The 24,526-nt window shown below is 46.6% G+C and overlaps 1 protein-coding gene across 1 annotated transcript; it reads right to left on the minus strand.

The window, feature by feature from the left end:
* Window positions 1–256: 256 nt before the first annotated feature.
* Window positions 257–23,830, minus strand: ATP4A (ATPase H+/K+ transporting subunit alpha). Its single transcript, XM_069948871.1, has 23 exons — window positions 23,745–23,830; window positions 15,373–15,507; window positions 14,607–14,666; window positions 14,330–14,533; window positions 10,629–10,742; window positions 9,814–9,948; window positions 9,412–9,529; window positions 9,005–9,273; window positions 8,692–8,890; window positions 8,505–8,614; window positions 8,279–8,413; window positions 7,964–8,156; window positions 7,646–7,821; window positions 7,310–7,446; window positions 6,762–6,912; window positions 6,482–6,650; window positions 6,251–6,405; window positions 5,522–5,645; window positions 5,008–5,153; window positions 3,456–3,589; window positions 3,253–3,354; window positions 3,070–3,161; window positions 257–668 (listed from the first exon to the last, which is right to left on the minus strand). Exons 1-23 carry the CDS (start codon window positions 23,754–23,756, stop codon window positions 640–642), a joined length of 3,099 nt encoding a protein of 1,032 aa, XP_069804972.1. The 5' UTR covers window positions 23,757–23,830; the 3' UTR covers window positions 257–639.
* Between the last annotated feature and the right edge of the window lie 696 nt (window positions 23,831–24,526).

The raw sequence follows: 24,526 nt of genomic DNA on the forward strand, positions 1-24,526 counted from the left end.
ACAGTTCCCACCAATTTTAGTTTAGCAACAGCTGGAGGGCCGACGTTTCCCTGTCCCTGCTCTGTAATCACATCCGGAGCTGCATTCTTCATTCTGCTTTTGCTGTGTTGTGTATTACAGCCTGACAGCTCACAGGGGATTGTCCCGACTAAGTACGCTCCTAACAACCCAATTCACACTATAAGTTTCTAACAGGACTTGGAGCTGTGTTCATCCGGAGCTTCCTGGTTCACATACAGGAGACGACAGGCAGGTATCACTCTATTAATAATTTATTTGTATAACTCGGCGATCTCCATTGTACAGAGCTGTGACATCACGTGCAATCTACAGCCACCCCCACCCCCATCCTGGAGTGTGATGGGCGGAGTCACAGCAGGAATCTCCCGCCCCTCAGACTGCGTATCCCCCACGGTACTGTGGAGCGACTCGGCAGCTGTACCCGAGGAGCTCACAGGCCGCGCCGTTTCTTAGATTAACGTTTCCTGATTTGTTATTTACAGCAGATTCTCTGATTCGTCGTCTTGCGTCGGTGAACGGAGAAAATCCAGAACGGGCTCCTTGTGAGTGAGGGCCTGACTTCCTGTGTCTTCAGCTGCGGAGGAGGAGGAGGAGGGTATGTGACGGGGTCCGGACCGTCTAATAGTAAAGCTCCTTGTCCCACCAGCCTGCGGGAGAACACACAGTCAGTATGAGGACGATTTAAAGGGACGGTAACATGAAACACTGTCAGGATGGGATTAGATCAGTGCGGGGGATACTACAATGAGACGGCACCATCATAGTGATGCCCCCCATACTGTACACTGCTGGTCTGCAGCTCTGCCCCCCTCACCTCATACATTACACTGCTGGTCTGCAGCTCTGCCCCCCTCACCCCATACTGTACACTGCTGGTCTGCAGCTCTGCCCCCCTCACCCCATACTGTACACTGCTGGTCTGCAGCTCTGGCCCCCTCACCCCATACTGTACACTGCTGGTCTGCAGCTCTGCCCCCCTCACCCCATACTGTACACTGCTGGTCTGCAGCTCTGCCCCCCTCACCTCATACTGTACACTGCTGGTCTGCAGCTCTGCCCCCCTTACCCCATACTGTACACTGCTGGTCTGCAGCTCTGCCCCCCTCACCCCATACATTACACTGCTGGTCTGCAGCTCTGCCCCCCTCACCCCATACTGTACACTGCTGGTCTGCAGCTCTGCCCCCCTCACCCCATACATTACACTGCTGGTCTGCAGCTCTGCCCCCCTCACCCCATACTGTACACTGCTGGTCTGCAGCTCTGCCCCCCTCACCCCATACATTACACTGCTGGTCTGCAGCTCTGCCCCCCTCACCCCATACTGTACACTGCTGGTCTGCAGCTCTGCCCCCCTCACCCCATACTGTACACTGCTGGTCTGCAGCTCTGCCCCCCTCACCCCATACTGTACACTGCTGGTCTGCAGCTCTGCCCCCCTCACCCCATACTGTACACTGCTGGTCTGCAGCTCTGCCCCCCTCACCCCATACTGTACACTGCTGGTCTGCAGCTCTGCCCCCCTCACCCCATACATTACACTGCTGGTCTCTGCCCCCCTCACCCCATACATTACACTGCTGGTCTGCAGATCTGCCCCCCTCACCCCATACTGTACACTGCTGGTCTGCAGCTCTGCCCCCCTCACCCCATACTGTACACTGCTGGTCTGCAGCTCTGCCCCCCTCACCCCATACTGTACACTGCTGGTCTGCAGCTCTGCCCCCCTCACCCCATACATTACACTGCTGGTCTCTGCCCCCCTCACCCCATACATTACACTGCTGGTCTGCAGCTCTGCCCCCCTCACCCCATACTGTACACTGCTGGTCTGCAGCTCTGCCCCCCTTACCCCATACTGTACACTGCTGGTCTGCAGCTCTGCCCCCCTCACCCCATACATTACACTGCTGGTCTCTGCCCCCCTCACCCCATACATTACACTGCTGGTCTGCAGCTCTGCCCCCCTCACCTCATACATTACACTGCTGGTCTGCAGCTCTGCCCCCCTCACCCCATACTGTACACTGCTGGTCCGCAGCTCTGCCCCCCTCACCCCATACTGTACACTGCTGGTCTGCAGCTCTGCCCCCCTCACCCCATACTGTACACTGCTGGTCTGCAGCTCTGCCCCCCTCACCTCATACTGTACACTGCTTATCTGCAGCTCTGCCCCCCTCACCCCATACATTACACTGCTGGTCTGCAGCTCTGCCCCCCTCACCCCATACTGTACACTGCTGGTCTGCAGCTCTGCCCCCCTCACCCCATACTGTACACTGCTGGTCTGCAGCTCTGTCCCCCTCACCCCATACATTACACTGCTGGTCTGCAGCTCTGCCCCCCTCACCCCATACTGTACACTGCTGGTCTGCAGCTCTGCCCCCTCACCCCATACTGTACACTGCTGGTCTGCAGCTCTGCCCCCCTCACCCCATACATTACACTGCTGGTCTGCAGCTCTGCCCCCTCACCCCATACTGTACACTGCTGGTCTGCAGCTCTGCCCCCCTCACCCCATACTGTACACTGCTGGTCTGCAGCTCTGCCCCCCTCACCCCATACTGTACACTGCTGGTCTGCAGCTCTGCCCCCCTCACCCCATACTGTACACTGCTGGTCTGCAGCTCTGCCCCCCTCACCCCATACATTACACTGCTGGTCTGCAGCTCTGCCCCCCTCACCCCATACTGTACACTGCTGGTCTGCAGCTCTGCCCCCCTCACCCCATACTGTACACTGCTGGTCTGCAGCTCTGCCCCCCTCACCCCATACATTATACTGCATCTCTTCTTGTGCTGATTGGCAGCTTTGTATGAGCACAAGCTCAGCATGAAGTTATTGCATAGAAAGATACAAGCATCTGCCTGTGGGATAAAGATTGTTAGGAAACTGCTGTGAAGATCGAGGGGCGGGGCCTAAGTAAAGGGAGGAGCCTGGACAGCACTCAACTAAAATGCTTATGTGTCTATCACTTTAATAATACAGCGCTGATCTGTAGACCGTGTCCCCCCTGGGACACACAGGCTTGAGGGTAGATGTACTCACTTCCTGGGTGTCTGCGGACTCCGAGCTTACGGATCTCATCATAGACGAAAATCAAGATACCGAATGGCACAGGGACGAGCCACCACTGGAACCTGAGGAGAAGAGGAGAGGATAAGACGAGGCCCAGAGGTCGGAGGTCATGTCCTGCTCCAGGGGTCACCACACAACACCTGGCATTCTTACCGGATGGGCATGAAGTTGAAGACGTTGGGCATTCCTGGGCAGTAACACAAGAAGTTACCGAGACACAACTGGAAGATGATGGCGATCACCAGGACTTTATTCCTGAAGGATGAACGTAGACATTAAGATGCTCCACCCCTCAGCAGAACCAAAAAGTTATTGGGCCCCAGTGTCTGAGGGGCCACAGCAGGCTCTGGAGTTACCTGAAAAATCCCTGCTGGAAGACGGAGAGACGCCGGGTCTTCCTGATAAGGACGTCCGAGATCTGGCAGATCTCAATGCTGATGAAGAAGCAGGTGTAGCAGTTGTATTGCTGGTAGAGGCGCTGGCTGAATGTCTGGAGATCAGAGACACAGGAGATCAGAGTCCTGCCCCAGGTGTGCTACAGTGCCCCCTGCAGGATGCTGGAGAGTACTGCCCAGGTGTATGGAGAACAGAAGCCCATGACAGAGCAGAGGAGACCCCAATGACTGCCCCAAGTGTGCTACAGTGCCCCCTCCAGGATGCTGGAGAGTACTGCCCAGGTGTATGGAGAACCGAAGCCCATAACAGCATGGAGGAGACCCCAATGACTGCCCCAAGTGTGCTACAGTGCCCCCTGCAGGATGCTGGAGAGTACTGCCCAGGTGTATGGAGAACAGAAGCCCATGACAGAGCAGAGGAGACCTCAATGACTGCCCCAAGTGTGCTACAGTGCCCCTCCAGGATGCTGGAGAGTACTGCACATGTGTATGGAGAACCGAAGCCCATAACAGCATGGAGGAGACCCCAATGACTGCCCCAAATGTGCTACAGTGCCCCCTGCAGGATGCTGGAGAGTACTGCCCAGCTGTATGGAGAACAGAAGCCCATAACAGATCAGAGGAGGAGAAGACCCCAATGACTGCCCCTAGTGTGCTACAGTTCCCCCTGCAGGTTGCTACAGAGTACTGCCCATGTGTATGGAGAACAGAAGCCCATAACAGCATGGAGGAGACCCCAATGACTGCCCCAAGTGTGCTACAGTGCCCCCTCCAGGATGCTGGAGAGTACTGCACATGTCTATGAAGGACAGAAGCCCAGAGCAGAGAAGACCTCAATGACTGCCCCTAGTGTGCTACAGTGCCCCTCCAGGATGCTGGAGAGTACTGCACATGTGTATGAAGGACAGAAGCCCATAACAGAGCAGAGGAGACCCCCATGACTGCCCCAAGTGTGCTACAGTGCCCCCTCCAGGATGCTGGAGAGTACTGCCCAGCTGTATGGAGAACCGAAGCCCATAACAGATCAGAGGAGGAGAAGACCCCAATGACTGCCCCTAGTGTGCTACAGTGCCCCCTGCAGGACGATGGAGAGTACTGCACATGTGTATGAAGGACAGAAGCCCATAACAGAGCAGAGCAGACCCCAATGACTCCCCCAAGTGTGCTACAGTGCCCCCTGCAGGACGATGGAGAGTACTGCACATGTGTATGAAGGACAGAAGCCCATAACAGAGCAGAGGAGACCCCAATGACTGCCTCGTGTGCTACAGTGCCCCCTGCAGGACGATGGAGAGTACTGCACATGTGTATGAAGGACAGAAGCCCATAACAGAGCAGAGCAGACCCCAATGACTGCCTCGTGTGCTACAGTGCCCCCTGCAGGATGCTGAAGAGTACTGCACATGTGTATGAAGGACAGAAGCCCATAACAGCATGGAGGAGGAGGAGACCCCAATGACACAGGACTGAAGCGGGGGTACTGATGTATTGGATTTCCTCCATCTTGTATTACCCATTCCTGGCCGTAGCTGTCCTGCAGGTCCTGTAGGTGCTGGTCCTCCCAGTTGGCGCGGAGCCCGATGCAGTAGGCTGGGAACCAGCCCTCCTGCGCCATTACCGTGAAGTAATCTACGAAGCCGGCAAATGACTGAATAATGCCTGGAAATAGAGGAGACGGAGATGAGTGACAACTAGAGATGAGCGAACCTAGAGCAGCTGGAGTCCATCCGAACCCGAACTTTTGGCATTTGATTAGTGGCGGCTGTTGAAGTTGGATAAAGCTCTAAGGCTATGAGGAAAACATGGATATAGTCATTGGCTGTATCCATGTTTTCCAGACAACCTTAGAGCTTTATCCAAGTTCATCAGCCACCGCTAATCAAATGCTGAAAGTTTGGGTTCGGATGGACTCGAACCCAAACCCGGTTCGCTCATCTCTAGTGACAACCTTTCCTTACAGGACTAGTCTGCCCCCACACCACTCATATGCTTTAGATTACTAGATCTCATATCTCCTCTTCATTTACCTATCTGGAAGTAAGAATACACGGCCAGAGCCTCATTCACCAGGCGGTCCCGGCGAGGGTTTCTCGGCTTCAGGTGCATGATGTCACTTTCTGCTTTCTCATAGGCCAGAGACACAGAGGGGAACTGAGCACAGAAAGAATGGGCAGAGATTTATAGTGTTCTCCGTATAATATATGTGCAAGATGTATATTACACTACTGATCCTGAGTTACATCCTATATTGTACTCCAGAGCTGCACTCACTATTCTGCTGGTTGTTACAGGATTCAGTCAGTGTCACATAATGCAAGCTCTGTGCACAGGGGCGGATTAACTTTCCCATAGGCCCCGGGCTGTTCACCAAGCCTGGGCCCCCCCACCCCACTTTAACTATGGCAGCACTAGCCTGGCATTCATAGTACAGGACAGATAATGTCATGATGTCCTGATTTGTGCAAAATTGCCATAAAAAACGGTGATTTTTGCAAATCATGGCGGAAGTGTAGCCAGGAGACAGTACACCACTGAAAGTATAAGTCTTTTTGGCTGGTCATGGGCTCCCCAGGAGCTCAGGGCCCCGGGCTGCCACCCGAAACGCCCCTATTATAATCCACTACTGTCTGTGCAGACGCTAAACAAGCAGAACTATGAGATTTCAGTTCTGAAGGCTGCAGCATTGAGATTACAGCTCTGGAGTAATGTAATACTGTATATTACCATGTAGGGCCAGCTCGGTGTTTGGTACTCACAATATCTGTGCAGAGCTCAATGAAGAGGATGGTGATGCAGCCCAGGGGGAGGGGCACGCTGGCGGTGATGTAGATGAGATATGGCGCCAGTTCGGGAATGTTCTTGGTCAGGGTATAGGCGATGGACTTTTTCAGATTATCAAAAATGAGACGTCCTGAGAAGGAAGATGTGTCGTGAGTATTGTGTGTGATGGGGAGAGAACTGGACCCTCCATCCTCCTCCGCTCTTACCCTGCTCCACTCCTGTCACGATGGACGCAAAGTTATCGTCCAATAGGATCATGTCGGCCGCGTTTTTGGCAGCGTCAGATCCAGCGATTCCCATGGCTACTCCGATGTCGGCCTTCTTCAGGGCAGGAGAGTCGTTGACACCATCCCCGGTCACAGCCACAATGGCTCCCTGTAAGGGCAGGAAGCAGTATGGGGGTCAGTGCTGAGTGTGAGCTCCTGAGACCATTGGGTTATTAGGTGCCCCCCCCCCCATAGTGACTGAGGATGTTCCTGTATTTACCAGTTTCTGACAACTCTCCACAATGATTAGCTTCTGCTGGGGGGACGTACGGGCGAACACCATCTCCGGGTGCATCTTCAGCGCCTCCACCAGCTCCTCGCTGGTCATGTCTTTTATCTGTCCGCCATTGATGACACAGGCCCGGGCGTCCCTGAGGAGTCACATGTGCAAATACTGTAAAGCGCCAGGTGCTGTATGTTGTAAAACATCCCCACCTTAAAGGAGTCCTCCTCTTTAGGGGACAACCCCTACTTGTTACAGGAGATCCTACAAAGTCCTCACGCTAGAACCCCTAGTATGTGTTCCCTGCAGCGCCACCATAGGGGAAAAATTACTGATTAATCAATTACTCATTGATGACCATCACATGTTTGATCAGTGAGTAAACCTCCCCCCCCCCCCCCCCCCCCCCCCCCCGCAACCACCCCAAGAAGGTGCTTACTTGATTTGAAGACCCCTGTAAGAAAAATCTGCTAATCCGGCATCTGGTAGTCCCTGTATCTGCCTGATTATCAGAGTGTTATTGGACAGTGATGAGTTTTTATTACCGTTTGTTCACTTGCTCCACAGGAATGCGCAGGCGGGCTGCAATGTCCTCCACTGTCTCGCTGCCTTCGGAGATGATACCAACGCTTGCCGCAATAGCCTTGGCTGTGATTGGATGGTCTCCGGTGACCATGATGACCTGAGGGGGAGCAAAATGAATTGAATATAGGAGCTTGGTGTTCTGTGTTTCTCAGAGAGCACTCCATGTGGCCACACTTGGTATTGCTTGTTTTTCTTTACACAGTGACTTACTGACGCAATGAATGAATTTTTTTCATGGTATAACCTCTGTCTGTAGGTGGAGCCGTGGAGCCTCACAGAACTGTCTATTTACTTACTCGGATTCCAGCAGTTCGGCATTTCATGACAGCGTCCGGTACAGTGGCTCTAGGGGGGTCAATCATAGAGATTAATCCGGCAAAGCACAGGCCGCTGGTGGGGAAGTTCATCTCTTCGGTGTCAAAGTTATATCCACGGGGATACTCCTTTTCGTTGAGGTAGAGGTGACAAAAACCTGATGGTGCAAGAAGTGGTAAAATATAATTGAATAGTCCCAGTATAGTGCAACGGGTCTAATACCGCAGTCAGGATCTCCTATCTGTGGCAGAACTACAACTCCCAGACTTAGGAGTATTGTGAGGTCTACGCGGACTCACCCAGGACTCTCTCCCCAAGGCCCCCGAGGTCCATGTAAGCCGTCTGGAAGGCTTCTTGCCATTGGGTGTCCAGAGGAAGCTCCTGACCTTTGATCATGATGGTGGAGCATCTCTCCAGGATTCGCTCTGGGGCGCCCTTCATCACCAGCAGGTAGCGCAGGTCTAGGGGATCCTGGAGCTCATGGATGGACAGCTGGGGAGTGAAATATCATCATCTCTAGAAGGCCATCTTGGATGGGCTGGACAGGAGAAGTTTTTTGCGGCCCCCCTCTGGTCCTCTTTGTCAGTTTGCTATCCCTACTTCTCTCTTCTCACCTGAAATTTGTTGGTTGAGTTGAAGGGAACTTCTGTTGCTTTCTTGAAGCGGTCTCTGTACTCCATAACGTTACCGACTGTCAGCTCAGAGAACTTCAGCAGAGCCGTCTCCGAGGCGTCTCCGATGACGATGCGCTATGGAATGAGACAACTTGTTTGGTGACCACCCAGTAAGTTGGTGAATCTATTTTACATGTCATATTAGGTTCTTGTTAATAGTTCTCACCTTGGGTATTGGGACTCCATCTTGCCCACCCTTGAAGGAGGCTCGGTTACAGAGGCTGACCACCTTACTCAGAGCTCTCCAGGTGTCCGATGTCTGGTCAAAGCTTTGTCCTAAAAAGAGAGAACATTAAGTTACTATGAAGTGAACACTCAGTGATATTGGAGACTCTCGGGGTCCTAAAGTTCACCTGACTGGTCTTCTGTGGTGTCAGCAGAATGGATCTGGTTGTCAAACCACAAATGAGACACAGTCATCCGGTTCTGGGTTAAAGTTCCGGTCTTGTCGGAGCAGATGACTGATGTAGATCCCAGGGTCTCCACAGCTTCAAGGTTTTTGACGACACAATTTTTTCGGGCAAGACGCTTGGCCGTGAGAGAGAGACATACCTGATGACAGAGTTAAAAACATAAGAATCCCAGGAGATACGAGAACAGGTCCACTCATGGTGTGAGGGTCCATTGTGGTCAATCTTTAGGGCTATCAGTAACTTGTTTTCTCACCGTGACAGTGGCCAGAAGACCCTCAGGTACATAGGCTACCACAATAGCCATGAAAAAGACCATAGCCCTGAGGAAGGGATAGCCAATCACCATGGCAACCACAAAAAAAGTAGCTCCGAAAAAAATGGCCAAACCAGCGATGATGTCCACAAAGTGCTCAATCTCAATGGCAATTGGTGTTTTCTCATTCCCCACGCCTGATGCCAAGCTGGCAATACGGCCAATGATGGTGCGGTCTCCGGTGTTGATGATTATTCCTGTGGCGGTTCCTGTAGAGAAGACGAGAAGTTATTGTTCTTGGTAACGACTTAGGAAAACACCACCCCTGTCCTCAGAAGGATAGGTACTCTATGACGGTAGAGTCTGAATAGATTGTCAGTGACTAGATATTCTGTAGGCCTCTTTACCTTCCAGACACATAGTGGAGAAGAAGGCAATGTTCCTTGTTTCCAGGGGACTCTCATGGGTATATTCTGGAGAACGAGTCTGGGGTTCGGATTCACCAGTAAGGGAAGAGTTATCCACCTGAAACATGATGGCGGCCATGAGCGAAAGGCACCAGCTGTAACATGACAACTAACTATTCCCAAGTTTCAAACTATGAAGTCAGCCATTGGACAATTGGCCACATTGTCCATACTTTGCAGTTTCAGTTGTTGTATTGAGGTTTAAACATTGTGTTCCAACATTTCTCATCATGCCCTGACAGTGTGAAGCTTATTTGCAATAGCTGGAGAGCCACAGAATAGTGGCTCTACACTCGTTTGTTATAGTCTACACAAATAAAGTGATGGGGGAGGGGGGCTTACCTTACATCCCTGTGCTGTGATAATTCTGATGTCAGCTGGTACACGGTCCCCACCCTTAATCTCCACCAGGTCTCCCACCACCAGTTGGTTGGCATTGATCTGAAACTTTTCCCCATCTCGTATTACGGTGGCTTGCTGAAAACAGAAATTATGGATGTCAACATTAAAGTGACTCTGTACCCACAATCTGACCCCCCCAAACCGCTTGTACCGTCGGATAGCTGCTTTGATTCCAAGATCGGACCTGGGGTCCGTTCAGCAGGTGATGCAGTTATTGTCCTAAAAAAACAACTTTTAAACTTGCAGCTTTGTGCCCTTCGTGAAGCTTCGTGTGTATGCATTAGGCTGGCACCACCTCTCCGTCCCTCCTCCCCACCCTCCTCATCAATAGGAATGCTCCAGGCAGATTGCCTACTATTCGGCAGCTTTGTCAATACTAAACATGCGCTGGATGGTTAAGGCACATGTGCAATGATCAGCATGGAGACAATCTGCCTGGAGCATTTCTAATGAAGAGGGTGGGGAGGAGGGACGGAGAGGTGATGCCAGCCTGATACATACACAATGTAAGCCACGGCCATAGGGCACGAAGCTGAAAGTTTAAAAGTTGTTTTTTAGGACAACAACTGCATCACCTGCCGAACGGACCCCAGGACAGATTTTGGATTAAAAGCAGCTATCCGACGGTACAAGTGGTTTGGGGGGACAGATTGTGGGTACAGAGTCGCTTTAAGCTATGACCTGCAGCCTTTCCGTTCTAAACGATGAATGACGCAACCACTGGAGGCCATTCTTATGAACATCATGTGTAATACCTGAGGCACAAGGTTCTTAAAGCTGGCAATGATGTTTGTGCTCTTGAATTCTTGGTAATAACCAAAGCAACCAGTGACGACCACAACAGCTATGAGGGTAACGGCCAAATACAACTGGAAGAAGAAGACAGTGGGCAGATTAATGAATGAAGCCTCTGGTGGCCTCTTCCACATTTTACAGATGGGCAACACTCTGCAGAACATCTAACATCAACATAGAAGATACTAGATAATAGTGTGGTGATTTATGGAAACCTTTTCCATCTCTGGCCTTTGGAATACTGGTCATTCCTGGCCTCTCTTGATGGGAACCATGGCCGTCTCTGGCCTCAGTCAAAGTGTACTATGGTGATCTGTTGCCTTGCTTCATGGGATCCACAACTATCTCTGATCTTTCCTAATGGTACCCACAACTACCCACAAATTTCTCTGGCTTTCCTAATGGTACCCACAACTACCCACAAATTTCTCTGGCTTTCCTTAATGGAAGCCATGGCTGTCGCTGGCCTCAATTGAAATGTCCTATGGTCATCTTTGGCTTCTCTTCATGGGACCCATGACAATCTCTGAACTTAAAAGGACCCATGACTGTCTGGTCTCACTAGGTTGGACCAATTGCCATCTACGGCCTCTCTTGATGGGACCCTTTACCATCTTTGTCCCCACTAGGTTAAACCAATTGCCATCTACGGCCTCTCTTGATGGGACCCTTTACCATCTCCCGCCTCTCTTGATGGTATCCTTTACCATCTCCTGCCTCTCTTGATGGTATCCTTTACCATCTCCCGCCTCTCTTGATGGTATCCTTTACCATCTCCCGCCTCTCTTGATGGTATCCTTTACCATCTCCCACCTCTCTTGATGGTATCCTTTACCATCTCCCGCCTCTCTTGATGGTATCCTTTACCATCTCTGGCCTCTCTTGATGGTATCCTTTACCATCTCTGGCCTCTCTTGATGGTATCCTTTACCATCTCCCGCCTCTCTTGATGGTATCCTTTACCATCTCCCGCCTCTCTTGATGGTATCCTTTACCATCTCCCACCTCTCTTGATGGGACTCTTTACCGTCTCTGGCCTCTCTTGATGGTATCCTTTACCATCTCTGGCCTCTCTTGATGGTATCCTTTACCATCTCTGGCCTCTCTTGATGGTATCCTTTACCATCTCTGGCCTCTCTTGATGGTATCCTTTACCATCTCCCGCCTCTCTTGATGGTATCCTTTACCATCTCCCGCCTCTCTTGATGGTATCCTTTACCATCTCCTGCCTCTCTTGATGGTATCCTTTACCATCTCCCGCCTCTCTTGATGGTATCCTTTACCATCTCCCGCCTCTCTTGATGGTATCCTTTACCATCTCCCGCCTCTCTTGATGGTATCCTTTACCATCTCCCACCTCTCTTGATGGTATCCTTTACCATCTCCCGCCTCTCTTGATGGTATCCTTTACCATCTCTGGCCTCTCTTGATGGTATCCTTTACCATCTCTGGCCTCTCTTGATGGTATCCTTTACCATCTCCCGCCTCTCTTGATGGTATCCTTTACCATCTCCCGCCTCTCTTGATGGTATCCTTTACCATCTCCCACCTCTCTTGATGGGACTCTTTACCGTCTCTGGCCTCTCTTGATGGTATCCTTTACCATCTCTGGCCTCTCTTGATGGTATCCTTTACCATCTCTGGCCTCTCTTGATGGTATCCTTTACCATCTCTGGCCTCTCTTGATGGTATCCTTTACCATCTCTGGCCTCTCTTGATGGTATCCTTTACCATCTCCCGCCTCTCTTGATGGTATCCTTTACCATCTCCCACCTCTCTTGATGGTATCCTTTACCATCCGTGGCCTCTCTTGATGGTATCCTTTACCATCTCTGGCCTCTCTTGATGGTATCCTTTACCATCTCTGGCCTCTCTTGATGGGACCCTTTACCATCTCTAGCCTCACTTTATGGGACCCTTTACCATCTCTGGCCTCACTTGATGGAACGTCTTTGTGGTTGTCCACAGCCACCTAGGGCCGTGCGTGGCAAGTAGATAGGGACAGTTTGTGGGTTCAGCATTAGGGCTCACTGTCGTGTCTAGTCCCTGCCTCCCCGTCCTGACACAATGATTGTTATCAGGCCTGATGTTGGGGCCTTGTTCCTACTTGTCCTTAGATAATTTTATGTATCGAGCTGTTTTTGGTAACTTTATGGCAATAATATTTTTGCACTGCATGGTCCAGTTATTTGATCACTATATTTCCATATTATTTGGTCACTGTATGGCAGTATTGTTTAGTCATGGTATCACAGTATTATCTGGTCACTCTATGACAGTATTGTTTGGTCATGGTATTGCTGTATAATATGGTCACTGTATGGCAGGATGGTTTGGTCATAATATGGCAGTATAATATGGTCACTGTATGACGGTATTATTTGGTCATTGTATGACAGTATTGTTTGGTCATTATATGGCTGTATTATTTGGTCACTGTATGGCAGTATTGTTTGGTCATGGTATGGCTGTATAATATGGTCACTGTATGACAGTATGGTTTGGTCATGGTACGGCTGTTTAATATGGTAACTATATGGCTGTATTATTGGCTGTATTATTTGGTCACTTTATGGCAGTATTGTTTGGTCATGGTTTGACTGTATTATTTGGTCACCATATTGCTGTATTATTTGGTCACTGTATGGCAGTATTATTTGGTCATGATATGGCAGTATTATTTGGTCATTGTATGATGCTATTATTTGGTCATGGCATGGCTGTATTATTTGGTCACTGTATGACGGTATTATTTGGTCATGGTATGGCTGTATTATTTGGTCACTGTATGACGGTATTATTTGGTCATGGTATGGCTATATTATTTGGTCACTGTATGACGGTATTATTTGGTCATGGTATGGCTGTATTATTTGGTCACTGTATGACGGTATTATTTGGTCATGGTATGGCTGTATTATTTGGTCACTGTATGACGGTAGTATTTGGTCATGGTATGGTTGTATTATTTGGTCACTGTATGACGGTATTATTTGGTCATGGTATGGCTATATTATGTGGTCACTGTATGACGGTATTATTTGGTCATGGTATGGTTGTATTATTTGGTCACTGTATGACGGTATTATTTGGTCATGGTATGGCTGTATTATTTGGTCACTGTATGACGGTATTATTTGGTCATGGTATGGCTGTATTATTTGGTCACTGTATGACGGTATTATTTGGTCATGGTATGGCTGTATTATTTGGTCACTGTATGACAGCATTATTTGGGTATTATTTGGTCATGGTATGTCAGTATTGTTGGTCAGACTGCTTGGTGGACCCCAGGTATTATGTGGCACTGCCACCAGTCAGCACATCATTTTTGTTGTGTACTGTGGTAGTGACTCTATATAGCAGTGTTATTTATGTGTTCTGATATTTGGCACTGTTACCCTATCTGCAGCCTGTGCCACCCACAGGGCCCTGCTGGTAAGGGGGCTTACTGCTTACTAAAAAACTAAAGTCTATTATGCAAGGGACTGTGCCCTTAGTTATCAGTGAACTGACGCCTAGATGAAGGTTTTTGAGTAACGTGGTGGTCTATGGCTAGGTCTCCCAGGTAATAGGGGTCCACACCTTGTGCATGTCCTGCGTTCTCATGTATGACACTGCAGTCTGTACGCTGTATGACAGTATACCATATTTAACTCACATTGTCGGCGCTGGTCAGGTCCCCCTGTGAGCACTGGATCCCGAAGGCGATGAGGCAGATGACAGCGGCCACCCACATCAGGCACTGCAGCCCCCCTGCCAGCTGGCGGGCAAACTTCACGTACTCCGGGGTCCCCTTAGGGGGCTTCAGCTCATTGGGTCCATCCCGGATCAGGATCTCGGCAGCATAGCTGGTCTTCATACCCTGCGGGTTACAGGAGGGTGAGCAGATCTGCACTGTACATTATAGGGTTATTACGCTCCCGGCACTGACTTACTCTGGTGACGCTGGTCTGGTACTTCAGCTCCAGCTCCTCTACGGACACCTCATGGTCGTTCTACAAGAAGAGACATAGTGAGAAGGAGCCTATACCTCCCATTCAGGAGTCTGGAAAAGCTGGGTGACTTGTTATTGCGGCCAATGGTATTCCCCGGCCCTTCAGTGTGACTTGGCTGATAACAGAGAGTAATAGCCAGGAGGGGATAGACGAGCTGCGGGTTTATTTTACATGGCGGATATTTCCACCGCAGGGTGGAGAAGCGACTGTGGTATCTAAGAGCTGCTGAGATCTCCTTCCATCATGTCCACCTATCAGAGTGATCAATCTGAAAACAGCGCCACCCTTCTCCTCAGGCTGTGTGCAATATTACATCTCAGCTCTCTTCACTTCAATATTGTTACATAATGTCTTATTCTCCAGAGCTGCGCTCACTATTCTGCTGTTACATCATGTCTTAACCTCTGGAGCCGCACTCAATGTCCTGCGGTTGCATTATCTTATCTCCAGAGCCGCACTCACTATTCTACTGTAACTTTATGTCTTATCCTCCGGAGCTGCATTTATAATTCTGCTCCCTGCACTTTGGAGTTCTGCAGCATTGTACTGGTAGATGCTGTGTTCTTGTACACTTATCTCAGCGATGTATATACTGTTTCTCCCTCAGACTGTGGTGTGTGCACTACAACTCCCAGGATACACCACAGCAATGGCTGCAGCCTCGGGGAGTGGAAGGCCGAGCGCTCTGCCGCTCATCTCTACTTACAATGTCCATCTCCTTCTTCATACTTTCCAGCTTCTCTTTTTTCTTGGGTCCTTTTCCTTCTTTCTTCTTAATTTTCACGTCCATCTCCCCCTCATCCCCCTTCCCGGCCTCCACCGAGAACATATCGTAATTCTCCTGTAAGGGAAGAAGCAAGAGATCATACTCTGCAGAGCATCGCAGCCGATCGGAGGGGAGCTGTCCTTAAGGTTATAGACAGGGACAACATGGGGACCGAGGGGAGCTGCAGCCCCATACATCTCTGTGGACAGCAAACCCCTCATCTCTGCCCCATAACCCAACAATGCTGCCATCTAGTGACAGAGGGAGGAATGTGCTGCAATACACTCTCCTCCATCTATTCACAGTATCACAAGGTCATCAGCAAAGAACAAACACTGATCAAAGAGAAACGTGACCTGGAAGAGGCAACACATAGAGAGCAGTATTATAGTAGTATATCCCTGTATATAGGAGCAGTATTATAGTAGTATATTCCTGTATGTAGGGGGGCAGTATTATAGTAGTTATATTCCTGTATATAGGAGCAGTATTATAGTAGTTATATCCCTGTATATAGGGAGCAGTATTATAGTAGTATATTCCTGTATATAGGGGCAGTATTATAGTAGTTATATCCCTGTATATAGGAGGCAGTATTATAGTAGTTATATTCCTGTATATAGGAGCAGTATTATAGTAGTTATATTCCTGTATATAGGAGCAGTATTATAGTAGTTATATCCCTGTATATAGGAGCAGTATTATAGTAGTTATATTCCTGTATATAGGGGGCAGTATTATAGTAGTATATTCCTGTATATAGGGGCAGTATTATAGTAGTTATATCCCTGTATATAGGAGGCAGTATTATAGTAGTTATATTCCTGTATATAGGAGCAGTATTATAGTAGTTATATCCCTGTATATAGGAGCAGTATTATAGTAGTTATATTCCTGTATATAGGAGCAGTATTATAGTAGTATATTCCTGTATATAGGAGCAGTATTATAGTAGTATATTCCTGTATATAGGAGCAGTATTATAGTAGTTATATCCCTGTATATAGGAGCAGTATTATAGTAGTTATATTCCTGTATATAGGAGCAGTATTATAGTAGTTATATCCCTGTATATAGGAGCAGTATTATAGTAGTATATTCCTGTATATAGGGAGCAGTATTATAGTAGTTATATCCCTGTATATAGGAGCAGTATTATAGTAGTTATATTCCTGTATATAGGGAGCAGTATTATAGTAGTTATATTCCTGTATATAGGAGCAGTATTATAGTAGTTATATTCTTGTATATAGGGAGCAGTATTATAGTAGTATATTCCTGTATATAGGGAGCAGTATTATAGTAGTATATTCCTGTATATAGGAGCAGTATTATAGTAGTTATATTCCTGTATATAGGGAGCAGTATTATAGTAGTTATATCCCTGTATATAGGAGCAGTATTATAGTAGTTATATTCCTGTATATAGGGGGCAGTATTATAGTAGTTATATTCCTGTATATAGGAGCAGTATTATAGTAGTATATCCCTGTATATAGGAGCAGTATTATAGTAGTTATATTCCTGTATATAGGAGCAGTATTATAGTAGTTATATTCCTGTATATAGGAGCAGTATTATAGTAGTATATTCCTGTATATAGGAGCAGTATTATAGTAGTTATATCCCTGTATATAGGAGCAGTATTATAGTAGTTATGACACGAACTGGAGAGAATGGAACCGCTGCACATCCCATCTATGGCTGATACTAATGCCGCTAGGCCTATATTAAAAATCAACACCAGAGTGTCTGTATATGAATTGATCAAGCCATATTGCCCCGTGTACCACCGCGCAGGTCCTCTGGTCCACACGGGTCCCTATGCTAACTCCACACCGTGTCGGTCAGCGACCGCCATCCCCGCAAAGCGTGCACGTGCAGGGAAGGGAGGCCATGGAACGGCCCTGCAACCCCAATGTCACAGGACCAGACCCAAAAAGCCCCACCAAAAGCCAGCCAGCACCACCGGCGGGGAAGGCTGCCCCCAAACGACACAAGTATGGATATGGTATTACACTTACCACTGCTGCTCTCACAGAATGGGGAAGACATAGGGTCCAGACATGTGAGCACAGGCATCTCCTGCTAATTTTGGTCATGTGGGTCTTATAAAGGAGTGCTAGCTGTTCAGAGAGGGAGAATTGCAAAACACGAACTGGAGAGAATGGAACCGCTGCACATCCCATCCCATTATAGTAGTTATATTCCTGTATATAGGGGCAGTATTATAGTAGTTATATTCCTGTATATAGGAGCAGTATTATAGTAGTATATCCCTGTATATAGGAGCAGTATTATAGTAGTTATATTCCTGTATAAAGGAGCAGTATTATATTAGTATATTCCTGTATATAGGAGCAGTATTATAGTAGTATATCCCTGTATAAAGGAGCAGTATTATAGTAGTACATCCCTGTATATAGGAGGCAGTATTATAGTAGTTATATTCCTGTATATAGGAGCAGTATTATAGTAGTATATTCCTGTATATAGGAGCAGTATTATAGTAGTATATTCCTGTATATAGGAGCAGTATTATAGTAGTTATATTCCTGTATATAGGAGCAGCATTATAGTAGTATATTCCTGTATATAGGAGCAGTATTATAGTAGTATATTCCTGTATATAGGAGCAGTATTATAGTAGTTATATCCCTGTATATAGGAGCAGTATTATAGTAGTTATATTCCTGTATATAGCAGCAGTATTATAGTAGTTATATTCCTGTATATAGGGGGCAGTATTATAGTAGTTATATTCCTGTATATAGGAGCAGTATTATAGTAGTATATCCCTGTATATAGGAGCAGTATTATAGTAGTATATTCCTGTATATAGGAGCAGTATTATAGTAGTTATATCCCTGTATATAGGAGCAGTATTATAGTAGTTATATCCCTGTATATAGGAGCAGTATTATAGTAGTTATATCCCTGTATATAGGAGCAGTATTATAGTAGTATATTCCTGTATATCGGAGCAGTATTATAGTAGTTATATCCCTGTATATAGGAGCAGTATTATAGTAGTTATATCCCTGTATATAGGAGCAGTATTATAGTAGTTATATTCCTGTATATAGGGGGCAGTATTATAGCAGTTATATTCCTGTATATAGGAGCAGTATTATAGTAGTTATATCCCTGTATATAGGAGCAGTATTATAGTAGTTATATCCCTGTATATAGGAGCAGTATTATAGTAGTTATATCCCTGTATATAGGAGCAGTATTATAGTAGTATATTCCTGTATATCGGAGCAGTATTATAGTAGTTATATCCCTGTATATAGGAGCAGTATTATAGTAGTTATATCCCTGTATATAGGAGCAGTATTATAGTAGTTATATCCCTGTATATAGGAGCAGTATTATAGTAGTTATATTCCTGTATATAGGAGCAGTATTATAGCAGTTATATTCCTGTATATAGGAGCAGTATTATAGTAGTTATATTCCTGTATATAGGGGGCAGTATTATATCCCTGTATATAGGAGCAGTATTATAGTACTTATATCCCTGTATATAGGGGGGCAGTATTATAGTAGTTATATTCCTGTATATAGGAGCAGTATTATAGTAGTATATCCCTGTATATAGGAGCAGTATTATAGTAGTTATATTCCTGTATATAGGAGCATTATTATAGTAGTTATATTCCTGTATATAGCAGCAGTATTATAGTAGTTATATTCCTGTATATAGGAGCAGTATTATAGTAGTTATATTCCTGTATATAGGGAGCAGTATTATAGTAGTATATCCCTGTATATAGGAGCAGTATTATAGTAGTATATTCCTGTATATAGGAGCAGTATTATATTCCTGTATATAGGAGCAGTATTATAGTAGTATATCCCTGTATATAGGAGCAGTATTATAGTAGTATATCCCTGTATATAGGAGCAGTATTATAGTAGTTATATTCTTGTATATAGGAGCAGTATTATAGTAGTTATATTCCTGTATATAGGAGCAGTATTATAGTAGTATATTCCTGTATATAGGGAGCAGTATTATAGTAGTTATATTCCTGTATATAGGAGCAGTATTATAGTTATGCCTTCTCATTGATGGTAACGTTTTGTTCTTGATGGTGATACAAGTAGATGTTATTATGGTATATATATATATATATATATATAGCGTTTTTTATAATGTTTTCCGCTGATATCTCAGAACTTTCTGTTCTTTCTTATCTTGCCTTTAGTAGCAGTAACCTCTTACAGTCTCTTATCTGGTATATAATGTGTCAGGTAAACACCTCTCCGTAATCTCTGTTATACGGGTAAAAGGAATTCCAGCCGGACACGATAAAGAGAGCGATAGAATATCAGCATTGCACAATTGTACAGCAAATTATTATCTGGTCGTGTGCCCGGAGTGACAGGCGCAGTGTGTGTATATATATATATATATATATATATATATATATATATATATAAATGAAGCTTCTAGTAAATTCCTGTCCATAGGGCTAGTAGTAGATAATAACCAGCCTCACTACTGAGAGACCTGACCCAAGGAGCTGACACTCATTACACACAGCCTCATATACAGCATTTCTAAATAAGTTGTGTATCTAAGCTAATCCTGTATGATATTGTCTGCTGAGTTACTGTATCTAAGCTTATTATGTATGTCTAATCCTGCCATAAGCAATTCTGTTTTCTAAACATATCTAATATATAATCTAATGTATCTAACCTATAATGTCTGCCGAAAACATGTCATATTGTCTCTGTATCTAATCATGTGAGGTGTGATACTCTCTGATGAGCAAATGTATCTAATCCTATCATTTGTAATACTGTCTGCTGAATCACTGTATCTAATCCTATCATGTGTGATACTGTGTGGTAATCCACTGTATCTAATCCTACCATGCATGATTCTGTCTGCTGAGCTGCTGTATCTAATCCTGTCCCGTGTGATACTGTATGATGAGCCACGATATCTAAGCTTACCATATGTGATACTGTCTACTGAGTTGAGCCTCTGTATCTAATCCCACCATGTGAGATACCGTCTGCTCAGCCTCTGTATCAAATCCTACCATGTGTGATACTGTCTGCTGAGCTGCTGTATCTAATCCCACCATGTGAGATACCGTCTGCTCAGCCTCTGTATCTAATCCTACCATGTGTGATACTGTCTGCTGAGCCTCTGTATCTAATCCTACCATGTGTGATACTGTCTGCTGAGCTGCTGTATCTAATCCTACCATGTGTGATACTGTCTGCTGAGCCTCTGTATCAAATCCTACCATGTGTGATACTGTCTGCTGAGCCTCTGTATCTAATCCTACCATGTGTGATACTGTCTGCTGAGCTGCTGTATCTAATCCTACCATGTGTGATACTGTCTGCTGAGCCTCTGTATCTAATCCTACCATGTGAGATACCGTCTGCTCAGCCTCTGTATCTAATCCTACCATGTGTGATACTGTCTGCTGAGCTGCTGTATCTAATCCTACCATGTGTAATACTTTCTGCTGAGCCTCTGTATCTAATCCTACCATGTGTGATACTGTCTGCTGAGCTGCTGTATCTAATCCCACCATGTGTGATACTGTCTGCTGAGCTGCTGTATCTAATCCTACCATGTGTGATACTGTCTGCTGAGCCTCTGTATCTAATCCCACCATGTGTGATACTGTCTGCTGAGCCTCTGTATCTAATCCTACCATGTGTGATACTGTCTGCTGAGCCATGTATCTAATCCTACCATGTGAGATACCGTCTGCTCAGCCTCTGTATCAAATCCTACCATGTGTGATACCGTCTGCTCAGCCTCTGTATCTAATCCCACCATGTGTGATACTGTCTGCTGAGCTGCTGTATCTAATCCTACCATGTGTGATACTGTCTGCTGAGCCTCTGTATCTAATCCTACCATGTGAGATACCGTCTGCTCAGCCTCTGTATCAAATCCTACCATGTGTGATACTGTCTGCTGAGCTGCTGTATCTAATCCCACCATGTGAGATACCGTCTGCTCAGCCTCTGTATCAAATCCTACCATGTGTGATACTGTCTGCTGAGCCTCTGTATCTAATCCTACCATGTGTGATACTGTCTGCTGAGCTGCTGTATCTAATCCCACCATGTGAGATACCGTCTGCTGAGCCTCTGTATCAAATCCTACCATGTGTGATACTGTCTGCTGAGCCTCTGTATCTAATCCTACCATGTGTGTTACTGTATGCTGAGCTGCTGTATCTAATCCCACCATGTGTGATACTGTCTGCTGAGCCTCTGTATCTAATCCTACCATGTGTGTTACTGTATGCTGAGCCTCTGTATCTAATCCTACCATGTGTGATACGGTCTGCTGAGCCTCTGTATCTAATCCTACCATGTGTGATACTGTCTGCTGAGCCTCTGTATCTAATCCTACCATGTGTGATACTGTCTGCTGAGCCTCTGTATCTAATCCTACCATGTGTGATACCGTCTGCTGAGCCTCTGTATCTAATCCTACCATGTGTGATACTGTCTGCTGAGCCTCTGTATCTAATCCTACCATGTGTGATAGTCTGCAGAGCTGATGTATCTAATCCTACCATGTGTGTTACTGTATGCTGAGCCTCTGTATCTAATCCTACCATGTGTGATACCGTCTGCTGAGCCTCTGTATCTAATCCTACCATGTGTGATACGGTCTGCTGAGCCTCTGTATCTATTCCTACCATGTGTGATACTGTCTGCTGAGCTGCTGTATCTAATCCCACCATGTGAGATACCGTCTGCTCAGCCTCTGTATCAAATCCTACCATGTGTGATACTGTCTGCTGAGCCTCTGTATCTAATCCTACCATGTGTGATACTGTCTGCTGAGCCTCTGTATCTAATCCTACCATGTGTGATACTGTCTGCTGAGCCTCTGTATCTAATCCCACCATGTGTGATACTGTCTGCTGAGCCTCTGTATCTAATCCTACCATGTGTGATACTGTATGCTGAGCCTCTGTATCTAATCCTACCATGTGTGATACTGTCTGCTGAGCTGCTGTATCTAATCCCACCATGTGAGATACCGTCTGCTGAGCCTCTGTATCAAATCCTACCATGTGTGATACTGTCTGCTGAGCCTCTGTATCTAATCCTACCATGTGTGTTACTGTATGCTGAGCTGCTGTATCTAATCCCACCATGTGTGATACTGTCTGCTGAGCCTCTGTATCTAATCCTACCATGTGTGTTACTGTATGCTGAGCCTCTGTATCTAATCCTACCATGTGTGATACGGTCTGCTGAGCCTCTGTATCTAATCCTGCCATGTGTGATACTGTCTGCTGAGCCTCTGTATCTAATCCTACCATGTGTGATACTGTCTGCTGAGCCTCTGTATCTAATCCTACCATGTGTGATACCGTCTGCTGAGCCTCTGTATCTAATCCTACCATGTGTGATACTGTCTGCTGAGCCTCTGTATCTAATCCTACCATGTGTGATAGTCTGCAGAGCTGATGTATCTAATCCTACCATGTGTGTTACTGTATGCTGAGCCTCTGTATCTAATCCTACCATGTGTGATACCGTCTGCTGAGCCTCTGTATCTAATCCTACCATGTGTGATACCGTCTGCTGAGCCTCTGTATCTAATCCTACCATGTGTGATACGGTCTGCTGAGCCTCTGTATCTATTCCTACCATGTGTGATACTGTCTGCTGAGCCTCTGTATCTAATCCTACCATGTGTGATACTGTCTGCTGAGCCTCTGTATCTAATCCTACCATGTGTGATACTGTCTGCTGAGCCTCTGTATCTAATCCTACCATGTGTGATACTGTCTGCTGAGCCTCTGTATCTAATCCTACCATGTGTGATACTGTCTGCTGATCCATGTATCTAATCCTACCATGTGTGATACTGTCTGCTGAGCTGCTGTATCTAATCCTACCATGTGTGATACTGTCTGCTGAGCCTCTGTATCTAATCCTACCATGTGTGATACGGTCTTCTGAGCTGCTGTATCTAATCCTAGTATGTGTGATACGGTCTTCTGAGCTGCTGTATCTAATCCTACCATGTGTGATACTGTCTGCTGACCCTCTGTATCTAATCCTACCATGTGTGATACGGTCTTCTGAGCTGCTGTATCTAATCCTACCATGTGTGATACTGTCTGCTGAGCCTCTGTATCTAATCCTACCATGTGTGATACGGTCTGCTGAGGCTGATAATGTGTATCTGACACTGCCTGATGATTTGCTTTCCTTAATCTATAATATACTGTAACTCCTTATAGGTAGTGTATCTAAGCTCATCCCCTGTGATACCCCGCCGGTGTGCCCCATCTTACCTTCTTCCCCATCTTGCTGCTCTCGGACTGATGGTTGTTGCCAACAAATCTTGGCGAGGACCCTGGGTGAGTATATAAAGGCCGGGGCTGGGCCCACCCAGGGGCCCGGAGCCCACGCTGCCCCCCCTCACTCCGCACCTTTACGTCTGCAGGTAAACGCCAATCTCAGGGCGGCGATAACCGAAGGACACGAGATTACAGAACCTTCTGCTGCCCTTCAGGGTCCGCCATGGAAGGACAAGCGCAGGATGGTAGGATTAGATACACCAGCTTAGAGGACAGTATCACACATGGTAGGATTAGATACACCAGCTCAGAGGACAGTATCACACATGGTAGGATTAGATACACCAGCTCAGAGGACAGTATCACACATGGTAGGATTAGATACACCAGCTCAGCGGACAGTATCACACATGGTAGGATTAGATACACCAGCTCAGCGGACAGTATCACACATGGTAGGCTTAGATACACCAGCTCAGAGGACAGTATCACACATGGTAGGATTAGATACACCAGCTCAGAGGACAGTATCACACATGGTAGGATTAGATACACCAGCTCAGAGGACAGTATCACACATGGTAGGATTAGATACGCCATTTTAGCGGACAGTATCACACATGGTAGGATTAGGTACACCAACTCAGCGGACAGTATCACACATGGTAGGATTAGATACATCAGCTCAGAGGACAGTATCACACATGATAGGATAAGGTACACCAACTCAGAGGATAATATAGCACATCATAAGATTAGATACACCAGCTCTGCGA

This window comes from Dendropsophus ebraccatus, chromosome 12 (assembly GCF_027789765.1).
Source record: "Dendropsophus ebraccatus isolate aDenEbr1 chromosome 12, aDenEbr1.pat, whole genome shotgun sequence".
NCBI lineage: Eukaryota > Metazoa > Chordata > Amphibia > Anura > Hylidae > Dendropsophus > Dendropsophus ebraccatus.

What these genes read in the sequence shown, in the direction of transcription:
- ATP4A (XM_069948871.1), bottom strand. An exon ending in TCACAGCACAGGGATGTAAG is followed by an intron (nt 9,530 to 9,813) that starts GTAAGCCCCCCT and finishes ATCATGTTTCAG; the next exon opens with GTGGATAACTCTTCCCTTAC. An exon ending in AGTCCGCAGACACCCAGGAA is followed by an intron (nt 669 to 3,069) that starts GTGAGTACATCT and finishes GTTCTCCCGCAG; the next exon opens with GCTGGTGGGACAAGGAGCTT.